At 36.2% G+C, this 26,454-nt stretch overlaps 1 protein-coding gene across 1 annotated transcript; it reads left to right on the forward strand.

Annotated features, from left to right (window-relative positions):
• The first annotated feature begins 59 nt into the window (after window positions 1-59).
• Window positions 60-24,916, forward strand: LOC124643282. The gene is made up of 9 exons (XM_047182199.1): window positions 60-209; window positions 7,760-7,853; window positions 11,993-12,168; window positions 12,786-13,607; window positions 14,581-14,761; window positions 15,759-15,907; window positions 16,587-16,770; window positions 18,758-18,782; window positions 24,293-24,916. The coding sequence occupies exons 2-9, from the start codon at window positions 7,768-7,770 to the stop codon at window positions 24,362-24,364; spliced, it is 1,695 nt and encodes a 564-aa protein (XP_047038155.1). The 5' UTR covers window positions 60-209; window positions 7,760-7,767; the 3' UTR covers window positions 24,365-24,916.
• The last annotated feature ends 1,538 nt before the right edge of the window (window positions 24,917-26,454 follow it).

The raw sequence follows: 26,454 nt of genomic DNA on the forward strand, positions 1-26,454 counted from the left end.
GGATATGCCGTCAAGACGTGGCAACACTCATAATTTCTACAAATGGCTGCTGGCGCTGCTGCAGCTGAATCAAACTTAATGTGATAGTCTGTTTTCATTGTAAAATAATAATTTAATTAGTGTTAATACTGTTCAATGGTTTGAAAATACTAACATAACCTTTTCTTATTTGAATCTCATTACTCCTAGTGCCTAGTGGCTATTAAACGGTGAGTAGAATAAGAAACACGATTCTACATTATATTGTTTATTTATATTTAAAATTTTCTTCTTATTGGAATGGCATGACGGCCGAGATTTTCAGAGGTTTGCTAATTCAATTACGAAGTTGTTATTGCAGTGTTACCTAGCGTGGTGAACGCAAGTTAGAATTATATCGAGGTTGAATATGACATTACATCGTAACTTAAAATAACTTTGCGTATTTTTTTTTGTCTTGCTTCTATAAAGCTTATTAAATCATACCATGGAAAACATCGAAAAAATTACCAATAAACACACACAAAATTCTTATTATTCATTATATCACATCAAAAAACAGACTCATGCCATAAAAAATATTTTCTGTACCTATGACACTTTCGTAAAAAAAACCAGTTAAGTATCTTCCATAACTTGAAACAGCGTGCACTGTGTAGGCATTAGTTACAACGCACCTCATTTAAAATTCCAACATCCATTCATAATTAGGTATGTTATGTTTTATTCATGAGAAAAAACTATAAACTATAGTTTAAGTTCAAGTCTTGTTTAATGGTGACAATTAAAGGTTTTATAAACTATAAAAGTACTCATAATTGCTCTGTAATTACTATAGACAATGGTTGTTCTAAGGAGTTTCTAAACAAATTAAAAAAAAAAAAAATTTCTTTACTACTGAGCTGTTTATCTTGTTTTAATAGACAGCTAAAGTATTATTTTCTTACTTGAATTTATTTACTTTTTGTGTCTTTAAATATATGGCTTTTCTTAATAATTCTATTATTCAATTTCTTCATAATTTAAGAATTCATAGAAAACCTTTAAAACCTTTTTTAATTTAACTACAAAATAAACTTTGTATTAAAATAATAGTATTCAGAAATATTTATTGCTATATTTTCCAAAATTAGACATTATAAGTCATACCTTATTTACATAGATATTTACAGAAATACAAATATATATTTACAATGAAAATTAAAACAGTTCCAATAAAAACCTGAAACTAAAAACTAAAACTAAAAACCCTCATTGTTGAATTTAACAAAAGAGTAATATTTAAGTATTTATTCGTATAAAAGATATCTATACCTTTTTGTTATTTTGTTCTATTGTATAAAATTGTTTGACAGGAAGTAGATAAAACTATGTACTACTTTATTTTCTGTTCCATAGATAAAAAAGTGAATTTCAATGAAAATGTAAAATTCCGAAAAAGTAACACAGATCCATAGATATTTAAAATTAGAAAAATGTTTGTTCTGGCTAATCTCTGAAATAATTCAACCAATTTTGATGGGACTTGCAATGCCATATACTTAACTGATGAAACTGAGAGTAACTTAGGATACTTTTTGTCTAGGTGCTGGAAGTAGTTCCCTTTGGGGAATAGCTAGTAAATATAAATTAATCTATACTTATGACATAAGCTAGAATCTTGATGGTTTGGTCAATCACTTATATCATTGAATACTGAGTTGAATTTAGGGTACAAACAAAAACACGTTTCGTCTTTATTACATTTAAACTTAGTTTATAAATAACAATGACAAATATATGACTCATTTTACACATAAGTTCACTTAAAATATGTTGACAATAGGTCTTGTTTTATTTAAATGCTATCTGTATGTGTGAATTACGGAGAACAAAATAACTAGCGGAGGTGCCATAATACTGGCTGCGGGTTCGAAAGAGTTACCGCGGCGCTGGTACATAAAAGGCCTACGACGGAACACGATGGTTTTTAGTCAATAAGAGTCTGACACTCCCTCACCGCTGCTAAACCACAGTGGGAGGGGTCATTTGATTTCTAACGTCGTTAAAAAAAAAAGTGCCATAAATCGTCTAAGAAAGTAGCGCGCCAAAATACAGGTGTACGGGGGACGAAGAACGTTACTGTTTTTATCTTTATACGCCTTCTTTGGATTCGTAAATATTTTGCAATACTAAAAATCGTTGACAGATGTCTCATAAAACCCGAACGCCTCGTCATTTCACTCGTAACTGATCGTTTTGGTAATGCTCACCGTACGAATTTGACCTATAAGAAGGCGCCTGTATGTCATTATTAGACATCGGATTATATGCATTTGCATGTTTGCATATGCAAATGCATATTATGCTATTATTTTAGCGTTATTGCATATTTTGGTACTTTTTCATTGATAGTGCATATTTCAGTATTTATACGTGATAGACGTGTTGTACTACGCCAAAGAGTATAATAATAATTAGTACGCTCTCCTCAGTGCGCTTTCGCCAAAGAGTATATCTCGGCAGAAATGGCGCCAAATTTCAAGTTCTGTCCGGTAACGTCAGTTGACGTCGAAAGGTCATTTTCAGCCTATAAATTAATTTTAAGTGACAAACGTCACAAATTTGCGGCAGAAAACCTTGAAAAATATGTAATTGTATATTGTCACAAGAATTACAACTAATAGTACCTCTATGTATATTTAAATATATGTTCTGAAAATAAAAGTTAATTCTAATAGTGGTTTTTTAATTGTGCATATTTTGTGCATATTTCGCTCTTTTTTAGTGCATATTTGCATGCATATTTTGGCATTTTGATAGTGCATATAATCCGATGTCTAGTCATTATGTATGACATCTCCGCTCGTCATTCATTACCTACTCCGTGGTGCGAATGTAGAATATAAAATGTTTGAAGAATTCTATTTTCGCAAGAGGTGTGATACTGTTTTATACATACCTATATTAAGTAGTTAAGTTCTCGTCAAACTTAATGACGTTTTGCTACTAACTTCCGACCACAGAGGCCCCTCCCGCACCACCGTCAACCCGATGATGCCGAAAAATTGTTTTTGCGCAGCGGTTCCCGCGATGTTCTGAGTCGTCATAAAGTTCGGCGCGACACAGACCTAGACAAAATCTACCCTATACACTGACTTTCTGATCGCTCTTATATCATTTGCCTAGCCTTTTCCGGATCATTTTGGAGTTTGCTTCCAGTCTTCGAGGATGCAGCTGAGTACTTACCAGTGCGCCGCATGGAGTGACTGCCTGTCTGATTACCTCAACCCAGTAACCCGGACAACCTGATACCTCTTGATAAAGACTGGTTGTCTGTCAGACTTTCTGCCTTCTGACTACCCGTAACGACTGACAAAGATGTTCAAATAGCACGGTCCAATTTTACATGCCGAAATACGGAAGAATGCATTATGACATAGATGGTCACCCATCCGTGCCGAGTGTTAGTTAACGATATGATCGACTCTTGTTGTTGTTTAGTCACGAAGTAAATGCTTATGAAGGTTGAAGAAAGCAAGAATTAACCAATTTAAGATCCTACTATATAATATTATAAACGCGAAAGTGATTATGTATGAATGTTTGTTTATCCTTCTTTTACGTAAGAATTACTGGATGATTGATTATGAAACTTGCCAGTAATGTAGCTTATGTATCAGAATAATGTATAGGCTACTTTTTACCCACGTGCGGATAGTAGTTCCCTCGGGACGCTGATGAAACCGTGGGAAATCAGCTGGTAGTTTGTATATCAGAAAAAAATGTATGAGCTACTTTTTATCCATGTGCGGAAAGTCGTTCACTCGATACACGAGTGCGGAAGCTAGTATTTTATAAGCGTTACACTAATATCAATGTAGGTCCACTTCTCGTACTAAGAAATTGTATTTATCTTAATAAATGTGGGCCGTGCTGTGTCACCCATTACTAATATACTTTAAATAGACCGTTGCCGCATCTAGATAGTCATTTATAAGATCTAGACACACGGCAGTGTGTCCGCCAAGTTCGAGCAAAAAAAGCGACACACCGGCCGTGGGTTATATTACACGAACCATTTCGGGCCAAATTCGACCCCCCTGTAACTCAAAATCTATTTTATTTACGCATATCAAATTTCTAGTATCTATTGAGACCCCCTCACTTATCTAAAATACAAAATTTCATTAATATACCTATTGTAGGTCTTGAGATATTGACGTCAGAAAATCGCTATTTTTACTATACACTCACTGACTGACTGATTCACTGACTCACTCATCAAAAACCTAGACCACTTCCAATGGTCGTATTGACTTGAAATTTGGCATGGAGGTAGGTCTTTATGTCAAGGTAAAGGGAAAAATCTGAAAATGGCCAAGTGTGAGTCGGTTTCAAAATAATGAAGGTGTTTTATACCCGGTGTAAATTTATACCCCTAAGGAACTAAAACGAACTAAAGGACAATGCTATTCTTTGTATGGAAGTTGGGCTCAAGAGTTGCCCACAGTAACTGCATAGTGTATTATGTTCTATAGGCTTATAATAGGTCCCAGACCGAAATATTTCGAAATCTATCCCGGGAGTCCTGAGAAAAACTGGTTTGACTCTTATTCAATATTACGAAAAACATCCTTACGAACTCTTAACTATTCCACTTTTATTACCTTAATTGAAATGCATTATAATATTAATCGACAAATACGAGGTATTGAACGAGAATTTTTTTTACCGACTTCAAAAAATGGAGGAGTTTCTCACTCAGTTCGTTTGTATTCTTTTTACGTAAGTAAAAAAAAACGATTTAAACAATCATTTTATTGTTTGAAAGGATTTACTTTCCAAATAGTTCCTTTGTTATTCGGTCCAGGGTCTGGTGATAGAAACCTTAAAACAATAGGGAACTCTCGGAAATTGTAAGCACATATCGAATAAAAACTTGTCATTCGGGTATATGTCTCCGACACCACAAAACTGTGGAGGTTAAGACCTGACCTGCCGATGGAGACGACAGTGAGACGAGGGAACTCCTCAACGATAACTATTTAATACCTCGTGTTCGAGCTTATTTAATTCGTCCTGATAAGATTTTTCCATTGCCATTACGGATATTAATTGCATGACGCTACACGAACTTAGGACTGATTGTAGTAGATAGAGACTGAAAAGCAAGAGAAACAACAATTACCTTTAAACGTCTATTTCTGTTATTTTATCCTGTTAACAGTGAAACCACTAACTATCTGAATGTTATTTCAAGAAAAGAAGGTTGTTAGGTTTGTGGCTGCTTAAAATGGCTAGCTAACAATGGCTGGCTAACATGAGAACCGGTTTTTCTCTTGACCTCTGGGACCGATTTCAAAAATATTTGGAGTCCGTCTTAAGAGTGAAGTAAAGAACCTATTCTAACCATTCCCACTACTGGGCAAATGGCTTGGGCTTTATAAAGTGACTGTTCAAGTTTAACATTATAACCGGTTTTTTTCGGGACCTCTGGGACCGATTTCCAAAATATTTGGATTTCGTGTTAACAGTGCAGTAAAGAACCTATTTCGACCACTTTCACTACTGGGCAAATGGCTCAGGCTTTGTTAAGTGACTATCTATGGAGAACATTTGAACCGGTTCTTCTCGGGACCTCTGGGACCGATTTCAAAAATATTTGGATTCCGTCTTAAGAGTGAAGTAAAGAACCTATTCTAACCATTCCCACTACTGGGCAAATGGCTTGGGCTTTATAAAGTGACTGTTCAAGTTTAACGTTATAACCGGTTTTTCTCGGGACCTCTGGGACCGATTTCCAAAATATTTGGATTTCGTATTAACAGTGCAGTAAAGAACCTATTTCGACCACTTTCACTACTGGGCAAATGGCTCAGGCTTTGTTAAGTGACTATCTATGGAGAACATTTGAACCGGTTTTTCTCAGGACCTCAGGGACCGATTTCAAAAATATTTGGATTTCGTGTTAACAGTGCAGTAAAGAACCTATTTCGACCACTTTCACTACTGGGCAAATGGCTCAGGCTTTGTTAAGTGACTATCTATGGAGAACATTTGAACCGGTTTTTCTCGGGACCTCTGGGACCGATTTAAAAAATATTTGGATTCCGTGTTAAGAGTGAAGTAAGGAACCTATTTTAACTATTTCCACTACTGGGCAAACGGCTTGGGCTTTGTAAAGTGACTGTTCAAGTTGAACATTAGAACCGGTTTTTCTCGGGACCTCTTGGACCGATTTCCAAAATATTTAGATTTCGTGTTAACAGTGCAGTAAAGAACCTATTTCGACCACTTTTACTACTGGGCAAATGGCTCAGGCTTTGTTAAGTGACTATCTATGGAGAACATTTGAACCGGTTTTTCTCGGGACCTCTGGGACCGATTTCAAAAATATTTGGATTTCATGTTCAGAGTGCACTATGGAACCAGTTGGAACTACTCCCACTGCTGGGCAAACTTTGAGCCCAGACCCTGGCATTGTCCTTTATCTATATTTATATAATATATCTTCGAATGGTTTGTATTTAGTTTAGTTAGAAGTAAAATAGTGTAGTTAGAAGTAAAATAAAAATCTGAAAACGGCCAAGTGTGAATCACTTTCGAAAATAACGAATGTGTAACTTTGATCCACGAACATAATATATGATAACATGTCATGTCAGTCAGTTGGTAAATCTAGTCCATTTAGTTAATCTAGTTCATTGCTTTGTAAGAAACATAGTGCATATTAAAAAATCTAAAAGATAGTATAAATGAGACATTCCTTTAACTAACTTCATCATAAGAAAAAAATAAAATAAACAACCTTACAAAAATAAATGAAATCCCACCCAAAACAACAATGTGAAAGACTGCCAAGTTCGATAATATGGGAATGCTTCGCCTATAAAAGAAGTGAGATCTGAATAAGTACCAAGTTCCATACACATACCTCAGTTAAAAATAGTTACTTTTTAATGATGATTACTTGGCAAGTTTTAATAGAAAATTAAATACTTGATTCATTGCGTTTAGTATGTTTATAACAAGGTGTATGAAAACATTCCAAGTAACATCATTAAAAAGTAACTATTTTTAACTGAGGTATGTGTATGGAACTTGGTACTTTTTCAGATCTCACTTCTTTTATAGGCGAAGCATTCCCATATTATCGAACTTGGCAGTCTTTCACATTTTTGTTTTGGGTGGGTCTAGTATTCTTAGATGTACTAGGTCTATTCTATTCTTTTATAATAATACTAACTTACGTCATTGGTTTCATCCGCGATAACTATAGGTACTCACATTTTTTAACCATTGCCCATACCGGGTTACAATATAGCCCTGGGAATATAATATTAGGTACATGGGAAGAGTGTAGCTATCTAACAGTATTTTTTTTTCAAATTGTTTCAGTAGTTTCTGAGCCTTTAGTTAGGGTAAAAAAAACAATGCGATAGTATAGACTAGCCGTTTTCCCGCGGTTTCACCCGCGTCCCGTGGGAACTACCGACCGTACCGGGATAAAGTATAGCCTATGTTACTCGGGAAGAGTGTAGCGCCCCAACAGTGTAAGAATTTTTCAAATCGGATCAATAGTTTGGGAGCTTTAAGGGTACGGTAGACTGCACGGCAGTGGTAACTGTCATGCACCTTAACTCAATAGTAATAAGTACGATTTTCCTATAAAACTGTTACCACTGACCTGAAGTTGACTGTACAAACAAAGAATGAAACAAGAAATATTTCCTCTTCATTACATTGTTTGGTATATGCATGTAATAAATATTAATGTACATGTAATTTTGTTTGACAGAACAATCTATGGATGGTGATAAACACTGCTACGATGATGACAGACTGTACCACTCAGACCGAGGCAGCGATGACAGCCCGCTATTGTCACACAGGTATATTTTTAGAGTATTGTAACCAAAGGGACCCTTAGAATAAGATAATACCTAAGTGTGCAGCAATAAGTTCGCGTCAAGTAACTTTGTAATTATGAAGTTTTTGACTCTCTTTGCGTATTTACATGATGCGTATGTATATATGTACAGATACTTTCAAGGAGGAGCTATAATAAGTAAATCGTCCTCCGAGCCTTTTTCCCAATCATGTTGAGGTCGGCTTCCAGTCTAACCGGATTCAGCTGAGTACCAGTGCTTTACGAGAAGCGACTGCCTATCTGACCTCCTCAACCCAGTTACCCGGGCAACCCGATACCCCTTGGTTAGACTGGTGTCAGACTTACTGGCTTCTGACTACCCGTAACGACTGCCAAGGATGTTCAATGACAGCCGGGACCTACAGTTTAACGTGCCATCCGAAACACAGTCAGTGGTGTCTAAGATATACTTAGAAAGTACATACAAACTTAGAAAAGTTGCATTGGTACAATAAGCTATAATAAGTAAATAAAACTAAATAATTGTTTTAAAAATAATACTTGGCTTGAGGTGGTTTCTATTGAATTCATAATAGCCAAAAAAATATGAACAATACACTATGCATGTGCAGTAGTGTTTTGCCTGAAGCCTAAAGTGGCTAACTTCAGATTTGCAAAGATGTTTGGCATTTGGGTCTCCCATACAACAGACATTTTTTTTTTGCCTTTTTAACGTTATAAGTGCCCTTTATGAACGAGTCCAACTTACACTTCGCCGGTTTTTATTCGAGTTTTTTTTGACGATATAATCAGCCGGGTAACTGAGTTTAGGAAGTCAGATAGGGCAGTCGCTCCTTGTAAAGCATTGATACTCAGCTACATCCGGTTACACTGGGAGCCGACCCCAACGTAGTTGGAAAAAGGCTAGGCACACGTTATCATCAGCTAAACAACCCAGTCCTACATTTACAAACAATACATGTTCCACTTGGCATAGCTTCGGTTCCAACTCCTTAAACGAAGGACCAGCTACAATGCTAATTAGCGAATACCAATCAATATGTAATTAGTAGTTTTAACACGTTAGTCAGCTACTGTTTGAGTCGGTCAAGTATGGGTAGACGCTTTCTACTGTTTTACGTCATCAGCCTTTTTATTGTCCCACTGCAGGGCATAGGCCTCTTCTCATAAGAATACCTATAAAAAAAATATAACTAAAATCCGAATTGAGGACTTGCTTCTTCTGGGTCCATTAGGGCCAAAGCCTGCTGGGGCTGAGGGATTGTTCGAGCGAGTTACCGCAGCCCTGGTACATAAAAGGCCCACGACGGAACACGACGGTGTTTAGTCAGTAAGAGTCTGACACTCCCTCACCGCTGCTACCCCACAGTGGGAGGAGTCATTTGATGATTTTTGACGTCGTTAAAAAGGACTTGCTCCTTTTTTGGAAGTCGAATAAAAAGATGAGCCTTAGTTCTTTATCAAAGTCAAAGGTTTTTTGTTTTCATATAGACTTATTACAGCCTCAAACCTAAATAGTGGACCTACACTCAAACGGTGCAAGAGTGGGTCTTACGGAGAAGAACTGGCAAGAAACCATAGACACTCTTCATCCAATCAAAGCCTAGCCTTTTTCCAACTATGTTGTTCATAAAAGAGTTTTTATGCGTTTCTTAGTTTCTAGGAGTCACCTGTCACGTGGCATCCGTCACTCGTTGACATTTCGTTCAATGTCTTTCGTTCGAATTTTATTTCGTATCCTATATCTAAACGTATTAAAAAGATCATTGAAGATTCCCAAATCACACACAATGTTCTGGTCGGCTTCCAGTCTAACCGGAGGCAGCTGAGTACCAGTGTGCCACATGGAACGACTGCCTATCAGACCTCCTCAACTCAGTTACCCGAGCAACCTGATACCCCTTAGTAAGACTGGTTGTCCCACTTCCTGGCTTCTGACTACCCGTAACGACTGCCAAAGATGTACAAATGACAGCCGGGACCTGCAGTTTATCGTGCCTTCCGAAACACGATCATTGATGTCCAAGATATGCTTAAGTACATACATAGAAACTTAGAAAAGTTGCATTGGTACTTAACTCACCTGGGATCGAACCTACTATTTAAGAGGTTGGTTCTTTACCCACTAGGCCACTCATCATCATCATCATCATCTCAGCCATAGGACGTCCACTGCTGAACATAGGCCTCGCCCTTAGATCTCCACAGATACCTGTTGGAGGCGACCTGCATCCAGCGTCTTTCGGCGACCTTTATAAGGTCGTCTGTCCACCTCGTTGGTGGACGTCCTACGCTGCGCTTGCTAGTCCGTGGTCTCCACTCCAGCACTTTTCGCTATGCCACTATATTTAGAATTATCAAAATTGATGTAACATTAAATTGATAATTTCATCGTTTCGAATAATAGGTCAATTGGCAATTGGTTTGTCAAAATCTAATGGTCCCTATTAATGCTTATTACTGTAGTTACCTCAATTATTTCGACTACTTTGCTTGATAAGATTAGACTAACAGTCGCACGGGTCGATCGAACAAAGGTTAAGCTACGCGCGGTCACTTTTTGGATGGGTAACCTTAAAATAGTGGGTCCCGGCTGTCATTTGAACATCTTTGGCAGTCGTTACGGGTAGTTAGAAGCCAGAAAGTCTAAACCAGCTTTACCAGAACAAGGGGTTCCTTGGGTTGCCCAGGTAACTGGGTTGAGAAGGTCAGAAAGATCCAACGATGATGAAATGATGAGATGTTCCGACCCAACGTAGTTTGGAAAAGAGCTAGAAAGATGATGATTTGTAGGTTGACTAGATTCGTCCTGAACAGGATTGTTAATGGGTATTTTCTCGTTATATATTTAGTATTTAATTAAGTTCAAACTACAGAAAGACGTCGTTTAACTAACGTCCCGTGATAGTATTCCAATAACATATTGACTATTTAAATAAATGGTAAAAACGAAGTTCGCGGGATCAGTTCGTATAAACATAAGAATGAACCCCTATATCCCATGGTCACACCATCACGCGTAAACAGCTGGATCGATTAAAATTAGACGGTAGCTAGCCCTCCCGGGAGAACTTTTGCTAATCTCACCATTTTTGTCACCATCCGGCTATGGGAAGCAGTTATCTTGGGACGAGGGTGAAACCGCGGACAGAAGCAAGTCTTTTAATATATGTCGGAGGGGCACATCTAGGATGGCACATCGTCCGACATCAGTTAGGGTCATCGTAAAGAGATAACTCAAAAAGAACTCAACGCTCAAGAACGTTTATTCAAATTACTAAGAACAAAAGACAGCCCCCAAAACGCCCGCCCTTCACCACTTCCTATGTGTTTTGGCTGGGGAGAAGAAGTGGCGGAACAAACTCCCCAGCAACACATGTCTGTCTGTTAGGTTAGAAGAACCTTTACACTTCAACATGGATCTACAACGGTACTACAACACTAGGTACACTAGACGTTACGAAAGGCAGTAACGCGACGACTCAACGAATACTCCACGAATACTCAATGAAGACAGAACCAAGACTCAACCAAGACTGCGCTAAGACTGAGCTCCGCGGACGCGACACTCACTGACCGCCACGACTCCGCCAAGCGCGCCAAATTGTTGATTCACCGGAAACGCCACCAGAGGGCGCGCTTGCGTCTCGTTCAGTGACCGTACTATTGACTATCTCCGACATATATTTACCGTAGTCGCTGGGGTGGGGTCACAAGTTATGAATTTAATTATTCATATTCATATTTATTTGCATACCATAGTGTTTCAATGATGTTACAAGGGGCTTAAAGCTCCGAGGCTGCGGGATTGTTCGCGCGATTACCGCGGCCCTGGTACATAAAAGGCCTACGACGGAACACGACGGTTTTTAGTCAGAGTCTGACATTCCCTCAGCGGGATCATTTGATGATTTTTGACGTCGTTAAAAACAGGGGCTTAAACTAGGACTAGCTAGGTACATATTATGGACCCTGTTAGGGCACAGCAAAAGGAGTTAACTATGGAATATTTTCTTTATTTTAGTTTATAATTAAATAAATGTTTTGTTAAATAACTAATAGTTTATAATTAATAAGAATCTATTTGCCGCATTAGGCACGTTCAGTAATGGTAAATAAATATATTTCTTCCCTCCCCAGGTATGACAAAACCCGTCGGTTCTCCCCCTACGTGGTCACAAAATACGAGGAACGCGAGAGGAGGTCCACCCTGACCATGCTGGCCAAGTTCTTCCTGTTCTCCACAGCAATGATATTGTTCTGCGTCCTTCTGTATATACCGGTGTATAATAAGGCTAATGACCAGGTTTCTAAAGGTAAGTTATACATGTATTATGGTCAGTATCACATCATAGTTTATCACTATGATTTTTGGTCTTAGGCAGATAAGTTCCCGATAGGCTAACAAAGACTTTCAATAACATGTGATACGGTTAGTAATATCTGGTAGAAATTAGAAGCAGCCTTTATCTCCTGATACTTAATAGGTAACCAGTGAAACCGGGCCCCACTCTCGTTGGTCTAGGACTTGCATAGCACGACTGCTGTGGCCGAGGTTTCGGGTTCGATTCCCAGGTCGAGCCGAAACGTCGTTTTTTCACAAAGCACCCCGGAGTCTGGAAGTTGGTGATTGATACACCTGTGCATAGTGACACGGGCATCGTTTCCGCTGACGTTTCCGGGTTCGATTCCCGGTACTGTGCACTGCATGTTCGTTGGCTGTAGTCTGGATGTTGTAATATGTATATTTAAATAGGTATATAGTTTATCGATAGTGGCAGCACCCATAAAACCAGCTAATTAATACCTTATCATGAGGTTAACCAACCATATGTAATGGCGTCCCCATAGTCCGATATTAATTATCCGCTTTGACCAACACCAAAATTGAATGATTTTCTAAGTATTTCTCACTTTAACCGACAATTTTCAGGAACAGTCGCGGGCTGGTCAATGCATACAAATCGCGACACGAAAATATACGTGCAACCGAATAACGTAACGACAATACATGCTCCTAAAAACTTATGCGATCAAAAGAAAAAACTTTTTTTATTAATAGTAGTCTGTTCGTCCACTCTGAACTTTGACCGCCGCGTAGCCATAAGAGAATCTTGGGGAAACTATAGAACTTATATAGAAATGTCCAAATTATATCATGCTGTTAAACAAAAGTATATTAACTACAATTATACATATGATCTATACTCAGAGAGCGATGTAAATAATGTATCTAGTGATAGGTTGAAACGAGACATATCCAGCTTTAGCAGGCTATTGCCCGAATTGGCTAAAGCGTTGCAGGACAATCTGGTTAATGTGAAGACTGAAAATGTACCTGAGAAGAGGTTTGACGATGACGTAATGTTGCCACAATTCGATATGAATGAGGACTTAGCTGAACAGACGGAAGCCAATTACGATTATTACGATACAAACGTTATGAAAATACCCCCAAAAGGTTACGAAGATACACCAGACTTATATAAAGTATTAACAATGTTAAAAGGCAATAAAAACTTTCGAAAAATGAAAGAGAAAATTCTACCAGAAATAGTAGATCCTGATTATAAGGTAGTTTTTCTTTTGGGGTTGCCAACGAATGATAATGATTCTACCATTCAGAATAAAATTGAGGAGGAATCTGAGAAATATGCCGATATTATACAAGAAGGTTTTATTGATTCGTATAATAATTTAACTTTGAAGTCTATTATGATGTTGAAGTGGATTAATAATAATTGCAATAATAGTGGTAAGTTATCCTTTTAATCTTTCATCATCATCATCCTCCTGCACTTATCCCAATTTTTTATGTGTGGTTTGTGCAGTATGTTTTCTCCTTCCATACTCTTCTATCTGCCGTCATCTCACAAGTAACATTCTTTCTAGCCATCTCGACTTTCACACAATCCATCCATCGGCTATGTTCTATCATTCTAATATTTAGTTAATGTAAAACTTACTCTCTGTTATATTTTACAAAGCTGAAAATATTTTCGTTTTATCTTGTCTTAAAGAATAATTAATATCTAGCCCGTCAATCCTCCATTCAAATTTCATCAAAATCCATACAGCCATAATATGTATAATTCATAATTTAGCTTTAACGATAGCCAAATCATAACCAGCCGTGAAATTGCCGCCCATTGGTTAAATCAGCAATATGACTAGACTACTGAAAATGGTTCGGTTATCGTAACAGTTAAATGGTGCGACTAACCGTAACAGTTAATTTCGCTTTTAACAATCGAAAGTTAGTATCAGTAGTATGATTTATGTACATTTGTTACTCTGTCATGCAAAAAATACCGGATTGATGAAACATGTTTCATAAATTCAGTAATTTACTGTGATATAGCTAATACCCATGGAGAACAAAATGACTAGCGGAGGTGCCATAACGGAAAATCTCCTAAGAAAGTACCGCACTAAAATGCGGTTTTCGGGGAACGAGGAACGTTACTGTCTTCGCCCTTACACGCTTTGTTTGGACCCGATCATTTCTTGTAATACCAAAAATCGTCTCAAAGAACCCGAACGTTACGTTAGTTCACTCGTAGCTAATCGTTTAGGTCATACCTACCGTATGTATTTGACCCAGAAGAAGACATCTGACCTACTGCATTATAGCATCTCCGTTCATCTTTCATTACTCCGTGCATATACCTATATATACTTTTATATTTTAAAATACCTCCCTAAATTAAATACTATTTCTTTTCCAGTCCGCTACATATTAAAAACAGACGATGATATGTATATAAATGTGCCAAATTTAATAGACAACTTACGAAACAGATCTAAAAAATTCGATGCCATGACACAAGGCCATAATACGAAAGAATATATGCTTATTGGAGACCTTATATGTGGAGCCAGACCTGTGCTAGATTCTAGTAATAAATGGTAAGTTATATATACTACTATCATAAACCCTAAAGTACCCTAAAGGCTTCGAAACTCATCATCATCTCCCGAGCCTTTTCCCAACTATGTAGGGGTCGGCTTCCAGTCTAACCGGATGCAGTTGAGTACCAGTGCTTTACAAGGAGCGTCTGCCTATCTGACCTCCATAATCCAGTTAGATTAGTTTTGATGAAGAGGAAAAAAGCTCTTGTTTTTCAGTATTAATTAAGCCATTTTTGATAATTCCTCTTTTATTTTTTATTCACAGTTTAATGGTAAGTTAGTATTTTGTTAATTAGTGTTATAAGCATATCAGTACCGTTATCAATAGTAACATGCATATAAAAGGAAAAATATGGTTTTAAATTAAAATATTCTTTTTATTTTTGGGTTCCGTAGCCAATGGTAAAACGGGATGTCCATTATTTTAGGGTTACCAAAAGACGGAATAATTACTTTTTTTATTTACCATGTCTATAATCTGTAGGTAAAATGCTTAAAATAATATTAGGTTTTTTGCTGGCCCAATTTTCCTTCACCTGTATTTAAAGGCTATTTATGGTTTGCAGATAACATTTACCTCATATTATTTAGGTTTTAGCTGTTATAAGGAAATAGATTTGGACGTTTAACTCTATCCTGAAATTATTCTAGTTTATCTATCTATCTGCCTAGCCTTTTTCCAACTATGTTGGAGTCGGCTTCTGGTTAGACACCAGATGCAGCTAAGTACCAGTGCTCTACAAGGAGAGCGACTGCCCTATCAGACCTCCTCAACCCAGTTACCCGGGCAACTCAATACCCCTTAGTAAGACTGGTTGTCAGACTTACTGGCTTCTGACTACCCGTAACGACTGCCAAAGATGTTCAATGACAGCTTCCGAAATACATACTCAATTGGCGCCAACTGTCATTTCGCTGCTCAGTGTTGCCACAACGCTCTCCCAAAAAACTACCAAATCTTAATTAATTATTTCTACCATCATTTATTTGACAGGTATAGTCCTCGATACATGTATGGGGGGAGAGTGTACCCCAAATACCTGTCGGGTACCGGGTATGCTCTGTCGGCTGACACCGCGAAAGCGTTGTATGCGGCCGCCCTTAGAACCAATTACTTCCACTTAGAAGATATATTTATTACTGGTAAGTTTGTCTTGGCTAATCTTTATAGGCATTATTTCATAATTATTAGTAGATTATAAGCATAATATGATCCTGTAGGTAGAATGTATGAAACTTCTCATAAATCACCTATTGTAACTACATTCTGACAAATATTTTTTTCTTTTTTTCGAGAAATCTTAGGCTAGGCACTTGGTCTCGGGTTCGATTCCCAGATAGTTTCTCTCTTTTTGGATTATAAGACACATTCTCAAGAAAGTGAAGAATAAAGTCGGTTTCCCATCCCTTTCACCTCTCCCCTGTGGTGTCGGATTGCCGTCCCATTGGGTTATGAGAGTGAAGGAATAGTGAGTGCACCAGTGTGTTACCTTAAATCATCCATTTGAACCAGTATTTTTATTTGTTTAATAGGGCATTTTTATAGAAAAATCCTACAAGATTGTTTACCTTTATTAAGTGCCTACTCAAATACAGCATAATTACCTACAAGAGTACTTAAAATATCCAGTTATTATACAGACACACACACACACTCAAATTCTCAAGTCCTAGAATTAAGTTTTAGTGAACGGATCACAGAGCCTAGGTCCTGCAACACAAGGGAATCCTAGTAAAGGATCTAGGGCCATAATCATTAATGTTAAAAACCAAAATTCCTAGCAATAAACAATTTTTCATTATATTTTTTACGTCTTTTAAGGTATGTGCGCAGCCCGCGCTCACCCGCGCGTGGTCCCGCGAGATGACGCGACATTCTCCTACCAGTCGGGCGCCGGCTCGCTCCGCGCCTGCGGCCCGCACGCGCGAGCCACCGCGCATCGCGTGTCGCCGGAGCAAATGAGGGCCCTAACTGATATGCTGAGCAAGCCGGATTTGCTTGATATGTGGGTATTTTTTTATAATTTATAGTCATCGGCACGAATCGTGAGCGCTGACCTACATCTGCGCAGAAGTGATTTATTAGCAAAGAACCAATCCTGAGTGACGGCTATGACGCGATGCGCTGCGGGCCAATCACCGCTTTAGCCCGCCCCCGCGCCTCACTTCATACCACAAAAGGGACCCAATAAATTACTTCTGCGCAGGTGCAGGTCAGCGCTCAAGATTCGTGCCGATGACTATACATTTTTTGTTTGTTTCTACCCTAAGAAAAACCAAAGAAACGATGGATGGATTGTGTGAAAGTCGATATGGTTAGAAAGAATGTTACTTGGCAGATAGAAGAGTATGGAAGGAAAAAACATGCTGTGCCGACCACGAATAAAATTATGATAAGGGCAGGATGATGATGATGATGAAGTTTGTACCCTAATAGTACCCGTACACTGCAGAATAAACAGTCCGCCGGTAGTTGACAGCTTATTAAGAAAGAGTTTTCAGTCGGTCTAATACCTATTTGTATATCTCTGATTTATGAGCCCAAACAAACTAGCCAACTAGAAGCTTACAGTGTGCTCTCTAAAAGCTCCGAAACTATTGATCCGATTTGAAAAATTCATTCATCCTCATCCTCATCCTCCGAGCCTTTTCCCAAACTATGTTGGGGTCGGCTTCCAGTCTAACCGGATGTAGCTGAGTACCAGTGCTTTACAAGAAGCGACTGCCTATCTGACCTCCTCAACCCAGTTACCCGGGCAACCCGATACCCCTTGATTAGACTGGTGTCAGCCTTACTGGCTTCTGACTACCCGTAACGACTGCCAAGGATGTTCAATGACAGCCGGGACCTACAGTTTAACGTGCCATCCGAAACACAGTCATTGGTGTCTAAGGTATATTTAGAAAGTACATACAAACTTAGAAAAGTTGCATTGGTACTTGCCTGACCTGGAATCGAACCCGCGCCCTCTTTACTCGAGGGGTTGGTTCTTTGCCCACTAGGCCACCACGACTTTGAAAAATTCATTCACTGTTGGAAAGTTACAAGTAACATGCTATATTTTATCCCGGTACTGGCAGTAGTTACAAGGAAAACAGCTAATAATATTTAAAATTAATCTTGATTAGCACGAATTTTTTTAGCTACCTATATGCATGATTGACAGTAATAATGGTTCTAAAATAGTTAATTTACTATATTTTAATGGATTCAGATAACTATGTCCTCTACGATAGGCGAAGTACTTTGTTATCAAGTTTTAACTAAAATTACTAAAATATATAATTTGGCAACCGGAAAAAACTGATTAATATGTTTGGAAAGGATAATTTGTAACGTATTAATAAAACGTTCATTATTATTTTTGTTTTTAATTAATTTGATAAGCTTGTGGTTGCGGCGATTTCTATATTTATTAAAAATATGCATAATATACGGAGCTATTTTCAAAGCCGTATTCGCTTTTAAGCTCGTTAATCGATTTTTTAATGAAACAAACTGACTTAGGCACATCATTTTGAAATATGTCTAAACCCATCCATTTTTTGTATCTACCAATTTAAATAAAATGTGTGCCATATAAATGTGTGCCATATAAATGTGTGCCATATAAATGTGTGCCATATAAATTGTGTGCCATATAAAGTCTGGTGAGGACATAGGTTTCTTTTTATCCGGATGCAGAAAGTAGTTCCCTCTATACGCGAGTGGAATCGCGGGGTACAGCTAGTTATAATGTTATAAATGCGACAATAACCCTGTCTATACAGTTATCGGCACGGATATTGAGCTCTCGGCGGAGGAGTGGGGATCGCTTTGCGCACTGTACACATAAGGCAATAAACCAATAAATCGCTTCTGCGCAGGTGAAGGTCAGGGCTCAATATCCGTGCCGATAACTATACCTACTAGGTGCTGAACCGACTTCAAATATAAAGTTTGACCCATCTTTATCTTTCCTACCTCTAACTTTTTATCTTTATCTTTTCCAGGTGCGAAAGAATGCGATTAACAAAGGTAAGGAGGGACCGATTAAAGCCAAAAACGCCGCCTAAGCGATTATCCAAACACTAGTAAATAATAGCATTTAGTGAACTCGTCCAAATAGTAATTTTTAGTCACCCCTAGTCGGTATACAGAGTGTTCAGTTTTCATAAAATCGAAAATTGCAATTTATCTATTACTAATATTATAATCCTAATTTTTCTTCACCTAAACGCGTAAATCTCAGCCTATCTTATTATAAAACGTGGTCTTAAAAAAAGTACCGGCTTTAGTACTAAACTTAAACCATCCCGAAGAAAGTTATTGGCCTAAACCTAGTACTAAATCGGGTACCTTTAAATAAGGTGGAGGAGATTAGATTTGAAAAACATTTTAAATATATTTCATCCAATGATTTGGAACTGGCACTTGATATCTACTGATTTCTTAAAAGGAACAGGATTTTGAGACATACTTTATCAACAAAATTATTTAAAAATATAAATATCTTTTTGACATTCCAAAATGCTGAACATTATTCTCTCATTATTTCTTTTAAATTTACCTTTTTTAAATGTCCAAGTAAAAGTTACTAAATGAACGCCCTGTATATCGACTAAATACATATAAATAAACATTAGTTTCGAGTACAATATTAATTATAGTTTCAGTCTCAAAGACTAGCTATATAGTTATAGGAAACGAAAACGCCATAACACTAAACACATAACGATGCGATCAAATGAAAAGTATAGGCTTAGGTTATCCGAAGACTAGAATGAACTAAAAGTATTGCTATTTCATTGAAAAAAATATTACTTCTTTTGAGTAGGCACTAAACTTTAGGTAAACAATCTTGATAGGACTTTTTACACAAATACATTATATTAAGTGTAATTATTGAAAAAGTACCAATGCAACTTTTCTAAGTTTGTATGTACTTTCAAAGTGTATCTTAGACACCAATGACTGTGTGTCGGATGGCACGATAGTCAGAAGCCAGTAAGTCTGACACCAGTCTAACCAAGGTGTATTGGGTCGCCTGGGTAACTGGGTTGAGGAGGCCAGATAAGGCTCTTTGTAAAGTACTAAGCTACATCCGGTTAGACTGGAAGCCGACTCCTACATAGTTGGGAAGAAGGCTCGGAGGATAATGATTACTTAGTTGTGCATTTTAAAAGCCAACTGCCGACTGCACGTGCTGCTGCCGCTTCGATCTAAAACGGTTTGATGTAAATACATACAAACCAGGGGTGCAGCTGCGGCCGACTTCATAGTCAAATGTTTTTATCTCAAATAGGCCTTTGCACGTCACACTAGTTGCACGGTTCCAAAAAGTTGGTCCCATGGAGAAGAACCGGCAAGAAACTTCATAGACACTCTTTTTAAAAAGTTACATGAGTGCCTAGTGCGAGTTTTGCAAGTTAACTTTCTCGATACGTAAATTATCATACAACTTAATTATGTAGCATTCATTTAAGAACTGTTTATTTAATAAAGGCTGTCATCAGCACTAAAACAGTCACATCGGTATACAACCAGTATTATAAACGCGCTCACTTGCGAAATAGTAAACGTCATTATCCGGAAAAATGAATGAACGTGCTATATTCGAATCATGTCATGTAGCATACGACTCTTTACATCAGCCAAGTTATAATTACGTATCGAGCGCGTAAACTTACAAAACTCAGAATCAACACTCAGTTCACAAACATTCTATTACATAATAATAGTAGGCTGATAAAGTCATGCAGTCGCGGCATGGGCGGTCGGCAGTTGCAGTCGGCTGCTGGTATTCAAAACGTACCTTTATCCAGATTGTATATTTTAAGTGCCTACTTAAATAAGTTATAGATGTATCAATAGCAAAAATTTTAGTTTACTATAGTCGATACGATAAAAAAAACGTTCTAAAATAAAATAAAAGTATTAAAACGGAATGTATATAGCTTTAAAATGCCCCCGTAACACGGAATGTTATTTATGATATTTGAACATTAAAATAGTTTTATTGATTGGGACTTATAACCGACTTCAAAGAAAGGAGGTTCACGGTTTAACCTGTTATATGGCTGGTGAGACTTTGATGCGGTTTTCAGCTTAGTATTAGTCAGAATTAGGAGAAGGTTTTAGGTATATTATAGAAGTCGGTATTATTTTATTGGAAAAAGTTTTTTTTTTGTTTGAAATTAGCAATATTTTTTAGTTTAGTATAGTTTTCCCCAATTAAATCAGTATAAGTCACATGACAACGAAGTATCAAAAAAATCAAAATTAAAATGTACTATCATGGCGAGAATCTCGTCTTGTTAAAAAGTAGAGCATTCCAAATTAAATTATTATTATTTAAATAAGATGAATTTTACAGTATTGCAATACTAAATTAAATATTCTTTTTGACGACTTGCGTTGACAAAGTCAGATAGGCTGTCGCTCTCCGTAAAACACTGGTACTCAGCTGCATCCGGTTAAACTGCAAGCCGACCCCAACATAGTTGGGAAAAGGCTCGGGAGATGATGATCCTTTGCAAGTTCAAGTGGATAAAATTTACGCGTAAATAATAAATTCGGCAATTCCTAATTATAAAATACATTCCAAAATTAGTGATTTTAAAAGCTATGATATTTAATATTTAAACCTAAGTTAAATAAGTGCAGTAATGCCTGGGTAACTGAGGAGGTCAGATAGGGCAGTCGCTCCTAGTAAAACACTGGTACTCAGCTGTATCCGGTTAGACTGGAAGCCGACCCCAACGTAGTTGGGAAAAGGCTCAGTAGATAATGATAACTAAAATTTGCTACCAATCAATGAAACTTATTTTAATACATATAGAAAGTGTTGCCATTGCAAGATGCTTTATATACAAGAAGCCATGTTAATTTGTAAAAATCATATGAAAAAATCTGCCGAAGTTATGGTAATTTATTAAAATTATAGAAACTTAATATTTAATATGCGAGGTTTCGGTTTTAATGAAGTGATCATGTTTAAAATAAATAATTGTTTTTTTCTTCTATAATCGAGATATTTATACTCCATTTGGTTAGGTATTAAACTAAATATAAACAATCTTGATATGACCTTTTAATTAAAAAACTCAGATACAAAAATAAAATGCAGATAAAAATACAATAAATTGTCTACCATTATTTTTATCAATAGTTGATTTGTATGCATTTGTGTAAAGTCCTATTTACATTGTTTACCTTTAGTTGGATACCTAACCAATACCACATATTTTATTTAATAATGTTATATGATATAACATTGTCACTTCATATTTAACGAATGGGTGGCGGTGTTTAGATAGCTAAACGAATCAACATTTTCAATAGTGGTTAACAACCACAATTTTAACACAAACGCCAAAATTTACTTAACATCGTAAATAAATAAAAAAATATGAAAATTTTGGATCTTTTTAGCTACTTTTGAATCTGACTGTACAGCAGAATCTGCAAATAACGTTTACCCAGTCACAAGTGTTTCTTTATATTAATATTGAAGGATAGCATGTTTATAAAACCGGATTCTAATGGCCTTACTACAAAAACTTTAACAACTGTTTTACACTTGTCTAAAAAAAATGTGTCTCCAAAATGAACCTTATGTCAACGTCATAATTTGACATTTTTTTTGACAAGTCTTAAACTGACGTTAAAAAGTTTTTGTGGTAAGACGGTAAAAGTGCATTTTATTATATTATACACGTTAAAAGTTAAGCAATTCTAATATGTTTGGTGATGGGTATCCGATCAAAATATACCTTCATGTAAGTATATTTTTATCAAAATCTTTAAAAAATAATAATAAAAAATGTATGGTTATAGTTGAAGAGAAAAAAAGGTAAAAATAAATAAATGAAGAGTGAAGTTATGGGGGCAACGAAATATAAAAAAAAGCTTTCAAAAAAATAAAACTTTTCCTAAAACTTAATTTAGATAGAAATAGACATGCTTTTCACCCATAATTCTCTGATAGCAAAGCCCCCTAATCCCCCATCTTGAGTTAAACTCTGGGGCGGGGGGTGGTATTAGTGAGAGAAGTTCCCCCAAACGGGGGAAACTCGGGGAATCGGTTGCCTTTTATCTTAGTTCCAAGATTAGGGGTAGTTTAGATCAAAATACATATAGACTAAGTCCAATTGTTGATATTTCTCGTGATATATAGAAAATAACTTATATTAGGGGGGGATTGGTAGGGCACGTTAAACTGTAGGTCCCGGCTGTTATTGAACATCTTTGGCAGTCGTTACGGGTAATCAGAATCCAGTAAGTCTACTAACCAGTCTTATCAAGGGTAGCTGGGTTGAGAAGGTCAGATAGGGCAGTCGCTCCTTATAAAGCACTGGTACTCAGCTGCATCTGGTTAGACTGGAAGCCGACCCCAACATAGTTGGGAAAAGGCTAGGCAGGTGATGATGAAGGGGGATTGTTAAAATCGCGTTTTCCCAATAAACCTTATCTGCTTTAAAAACAGAAAATAGATCTTTTAAATGACAATATTAAAAGCTAAAAATGGTTGATTACCTAACTGCGTATTTGCTCTCATACGTTGCATTATTTAAATTTTAGTTCAATTACGACTTTGTGTAAAATACGTATGTAATATATATATGTGTATGTTTATAGGGTGACTGGTAAGTGACTTTTTTTTCTTATTAGTTTTATCACAATAACATAAAAGCTGCTTTTTGAACTTTGTCTTTGTGATGAACTTAATAAAAATAAAAAATATGCATCTTTGGAGAAATTGTTGGTAATTATGAGTAAAATCATGTGGTCACTATTTACCAGTCACCCTATACATAAATCAGTCATGTGAAAAAAACATGTATTAGTACGAAATTAGATCAGATTTTTATATAGTTTTTAAACTAACTTGCTCGCTATTCGCTTTAGTAATTAATTTATAATAAGTTATATATTAACACATTATGCACTGTAATGTTAGTTCTACCTTTTTTTACTAACACACAACCGGTTTCATCAAAATATATTGTGTTGCGGTTTTGTAAAATTCAAGACGCTTTTGTAATTTTTTTGTAAAACTTTGTTATTTTGACTGGTAACTTGTTTATTTTATATGTAAAAGTAGCAAAAAAATATTCGAATTTTGATGCAACCGATATACAAGGTGTTGATTTGCATTTGTGCAATATTCAAGGATGCTAATGATTCTCAACCCAAATCAACAAAAAAATTGGTAAGTATTTTTTTTTTTTCGAAAATCCGTCAATGTCAACTAGCCGTATTTAAACTCGGCGCGTGTGTTACAGGCCTTAAAACCGTGCTGCACCCTAACACAAATCCAATCGATTATTTACGTATTTTATGTCAACCTCTTGATATATTGCACAAGTGCAAATCAACACCATGTATCTACGCCTGTACTAAAATCTACACTGCAATTCCTTATAAAACATTTCGGTAGAATTAGTTAATTTCTGCTTTTTAGCCAGTTATGTACATAGTTTACTTTTTTTATTTTTTTTGTTTTCTATTTTTTGTTCATTTTATTTTTCTTTCGTCCTTTTCAGATTAAGGAAGAACACCGTAGAATTTATGTGTTTTATAAGTTTTTGCGATTGCTCGTTAGTAATGAATGCTAGTTGGGGGCTCTGATATACTAAAAATAACTTTACTTGGCCCGATTTTCAATTGGCAGATAACTTTTATCATTGTGAATATGTTTGAGTTTGATTTATTTCATAGACAAAAGTTATGATTGAAAATCGGGTCTTAATGAGATTATTATTTAAACCCTAATTAATTACAATGTTTAATAATTGTAAGGGGTGAAGAGTAACTTTAAAAAGTTGCTGTATTGCTCAAACTTATTTATTTTCATATAGTTATTTCTGAGTAAATCAGAGCTCTATAATCCACTAAATGTAACTATGAAATTGTTAAAAAAATGCCGAATTTAGACTTACGACATTTCGCCGTTTATCTTGAGCTAAAATGCTAGAAATGTATTCAAGATGAAAAGAAATTCGTATGTTGCAATATGTTTTCCTGCTACTGGCTTCTTAAATGTTTTTATTTACTGTGAATAACTGAATAGCTCGTTGCAATATTTCTATAACCAGTGCACTTTTACATTGTCTAGTCATTTCAGAAATATGTCGCTATACATGAAAAGGCAATAGCTATTAATTAAATATGTGTTTTTCTTGCGTGCCGCTAAAAGCACTTTTTTTTAAATCGGAATACATGCAAGGGATATGGGTTATTTTATTCATATTAAATATTTTTGCTTTAAATAAAAGTTATTAGTACAATCTTTTTGGGAATACATATATTTTTGGAAGGCATCGGCTGTCATTGAACATCTTTGACATCCGTTACGTGTAAATAGAAGCCAGTAAGTCTGAAAATCAGTCTTACCTAAGAGTATTAGGTTGCCCGGGTAACTGGGTTGAGGAGGTCAGATAGGCAGTCGCTCCTTGTAAAACACTGGTACTCAGCTGCATCCGGTTAGACTGGAAGCCGACGACAACTTGTTGGAAAAATTGCTAGGCAGATGATATATTTATGGCAGAGAGAAATTATGAAAGTCCACCCCGTGGGTGCAGCGTGAGGGAGTGTCAGACTTACTAAACCCACCATGTTTTTTTTTTTTTTTTTTTTGGTATGGCATCTCGCAGTTCAGCCTAGGAGGCCGTGTACTGCTTAACCGGACTTTACCCACCATGTTCCTTCTGGAGCCCTTTATATACCAGGGCAGCGATAATTTCATATAACCCTTTTATTTCTTGTCTATATTCCGATTCAGTGAGGTCTGAAGCTAGAAAAAATGCCTTTTGTACATCTTAACAAGCATGTGAAGCACGCATTGTGTTCATTTTGAAAAAAATACGATATCGTTTTCTGCGACTACTATTATTTATTTTACTTATACTTTAAATTCTCGAATAAAAATAGACCTAAAAACGTACGATTATGAAACAAATACATAAAAAGTGGGTAAAGCAATCTCTAAGAACAATTTTCAAATAATATTTAATGCATGTGCCATAAAAACAAAATAATACGAATGAACAAGATCTTTATTTTTGTTGAAAACTGGCAAATTATTTTACATACATTAAATTATTTATTTTATATACCTAAGTTTAAACAGTTCCAGTTAAATTTCAATTAAATGACGTAATTAATTGATTAGAAAAATACCAGTTTTTTTATAACCCGGTGCATAACTACAAGTTATGAAAAAAAAAAAAAAACATTTTATGCAATTCGTCCTGTATATAACGAACTAATTACCAGTCACCCTATATTATAGTTTTTATTTAGATCTTTTTGAAACATAAGGTTTTTAACGTGCCTATAAACGATTTCAAAATGGCGTGGTATTATTATTTTGTCAAATTGCTGATCTTAACGCTTAAATTCGTTGGGCGCGTGTAAAATTTCTATTAATTCCATTTTTTTTTGTATTTTACAAAACCGTTTTTATTTCGGTTTTGTAAAAAATGATTGTGTTCGCTTTTAAGTACATAAAACTTTATTGGAAAATTAAATTTAATTAGTAATATTTACGTAAAAAACAAATTATGAATGACGTATTTTTTCGTTTAAAAGTTTTAGGTTAATATCGTGATAATATTTGAAAGTTTTATTTCTCTAATTGGCAACATTCCATTATTTGCTACTTTGTAGTAGCTTTGTCCAAATTATTTGCTCAGTTTTTTTTTAA

This window comes from Helicoverpa zea, chromosome 27 (assembly GCF_022581195.2).
Source record: "Helicoverpa zea isolate HzStark_Cry1AcR chromosome 27, ilHelZeax1.1, whole genome shotgun sequence".
NCBI lineage: Eukaryota > Metazoa > Arthropoda > Insecta > Lepidoptera > Noctuidae > Helicoverpa > Helicoverpa zea.

Excerpts from the sequence above, each read along its gene's own strand:
- LOC124643282 (XM_047182199.1), top strand. The coding sequence starts at position 7,768 with ATGGATGGTGATAAACACTGCTACGATGATGACAGACTGTACCACTCA. Across the intron at positions 12,169-12,785 it reads TAATGACCAGGTTTCTAAAG|GAACAGTCGCGGGCTGGTCA; the intron begins GTAAGTTATACA and ends GACAATTTTCAG. Across the intron at positions 14,762-15,758 it reads CTAGATTCTAGTAATAAATG|GTATAGTCCTCGATACATGT; the intron begins GTAAGTTATATA and ends TTTATTTGACAG.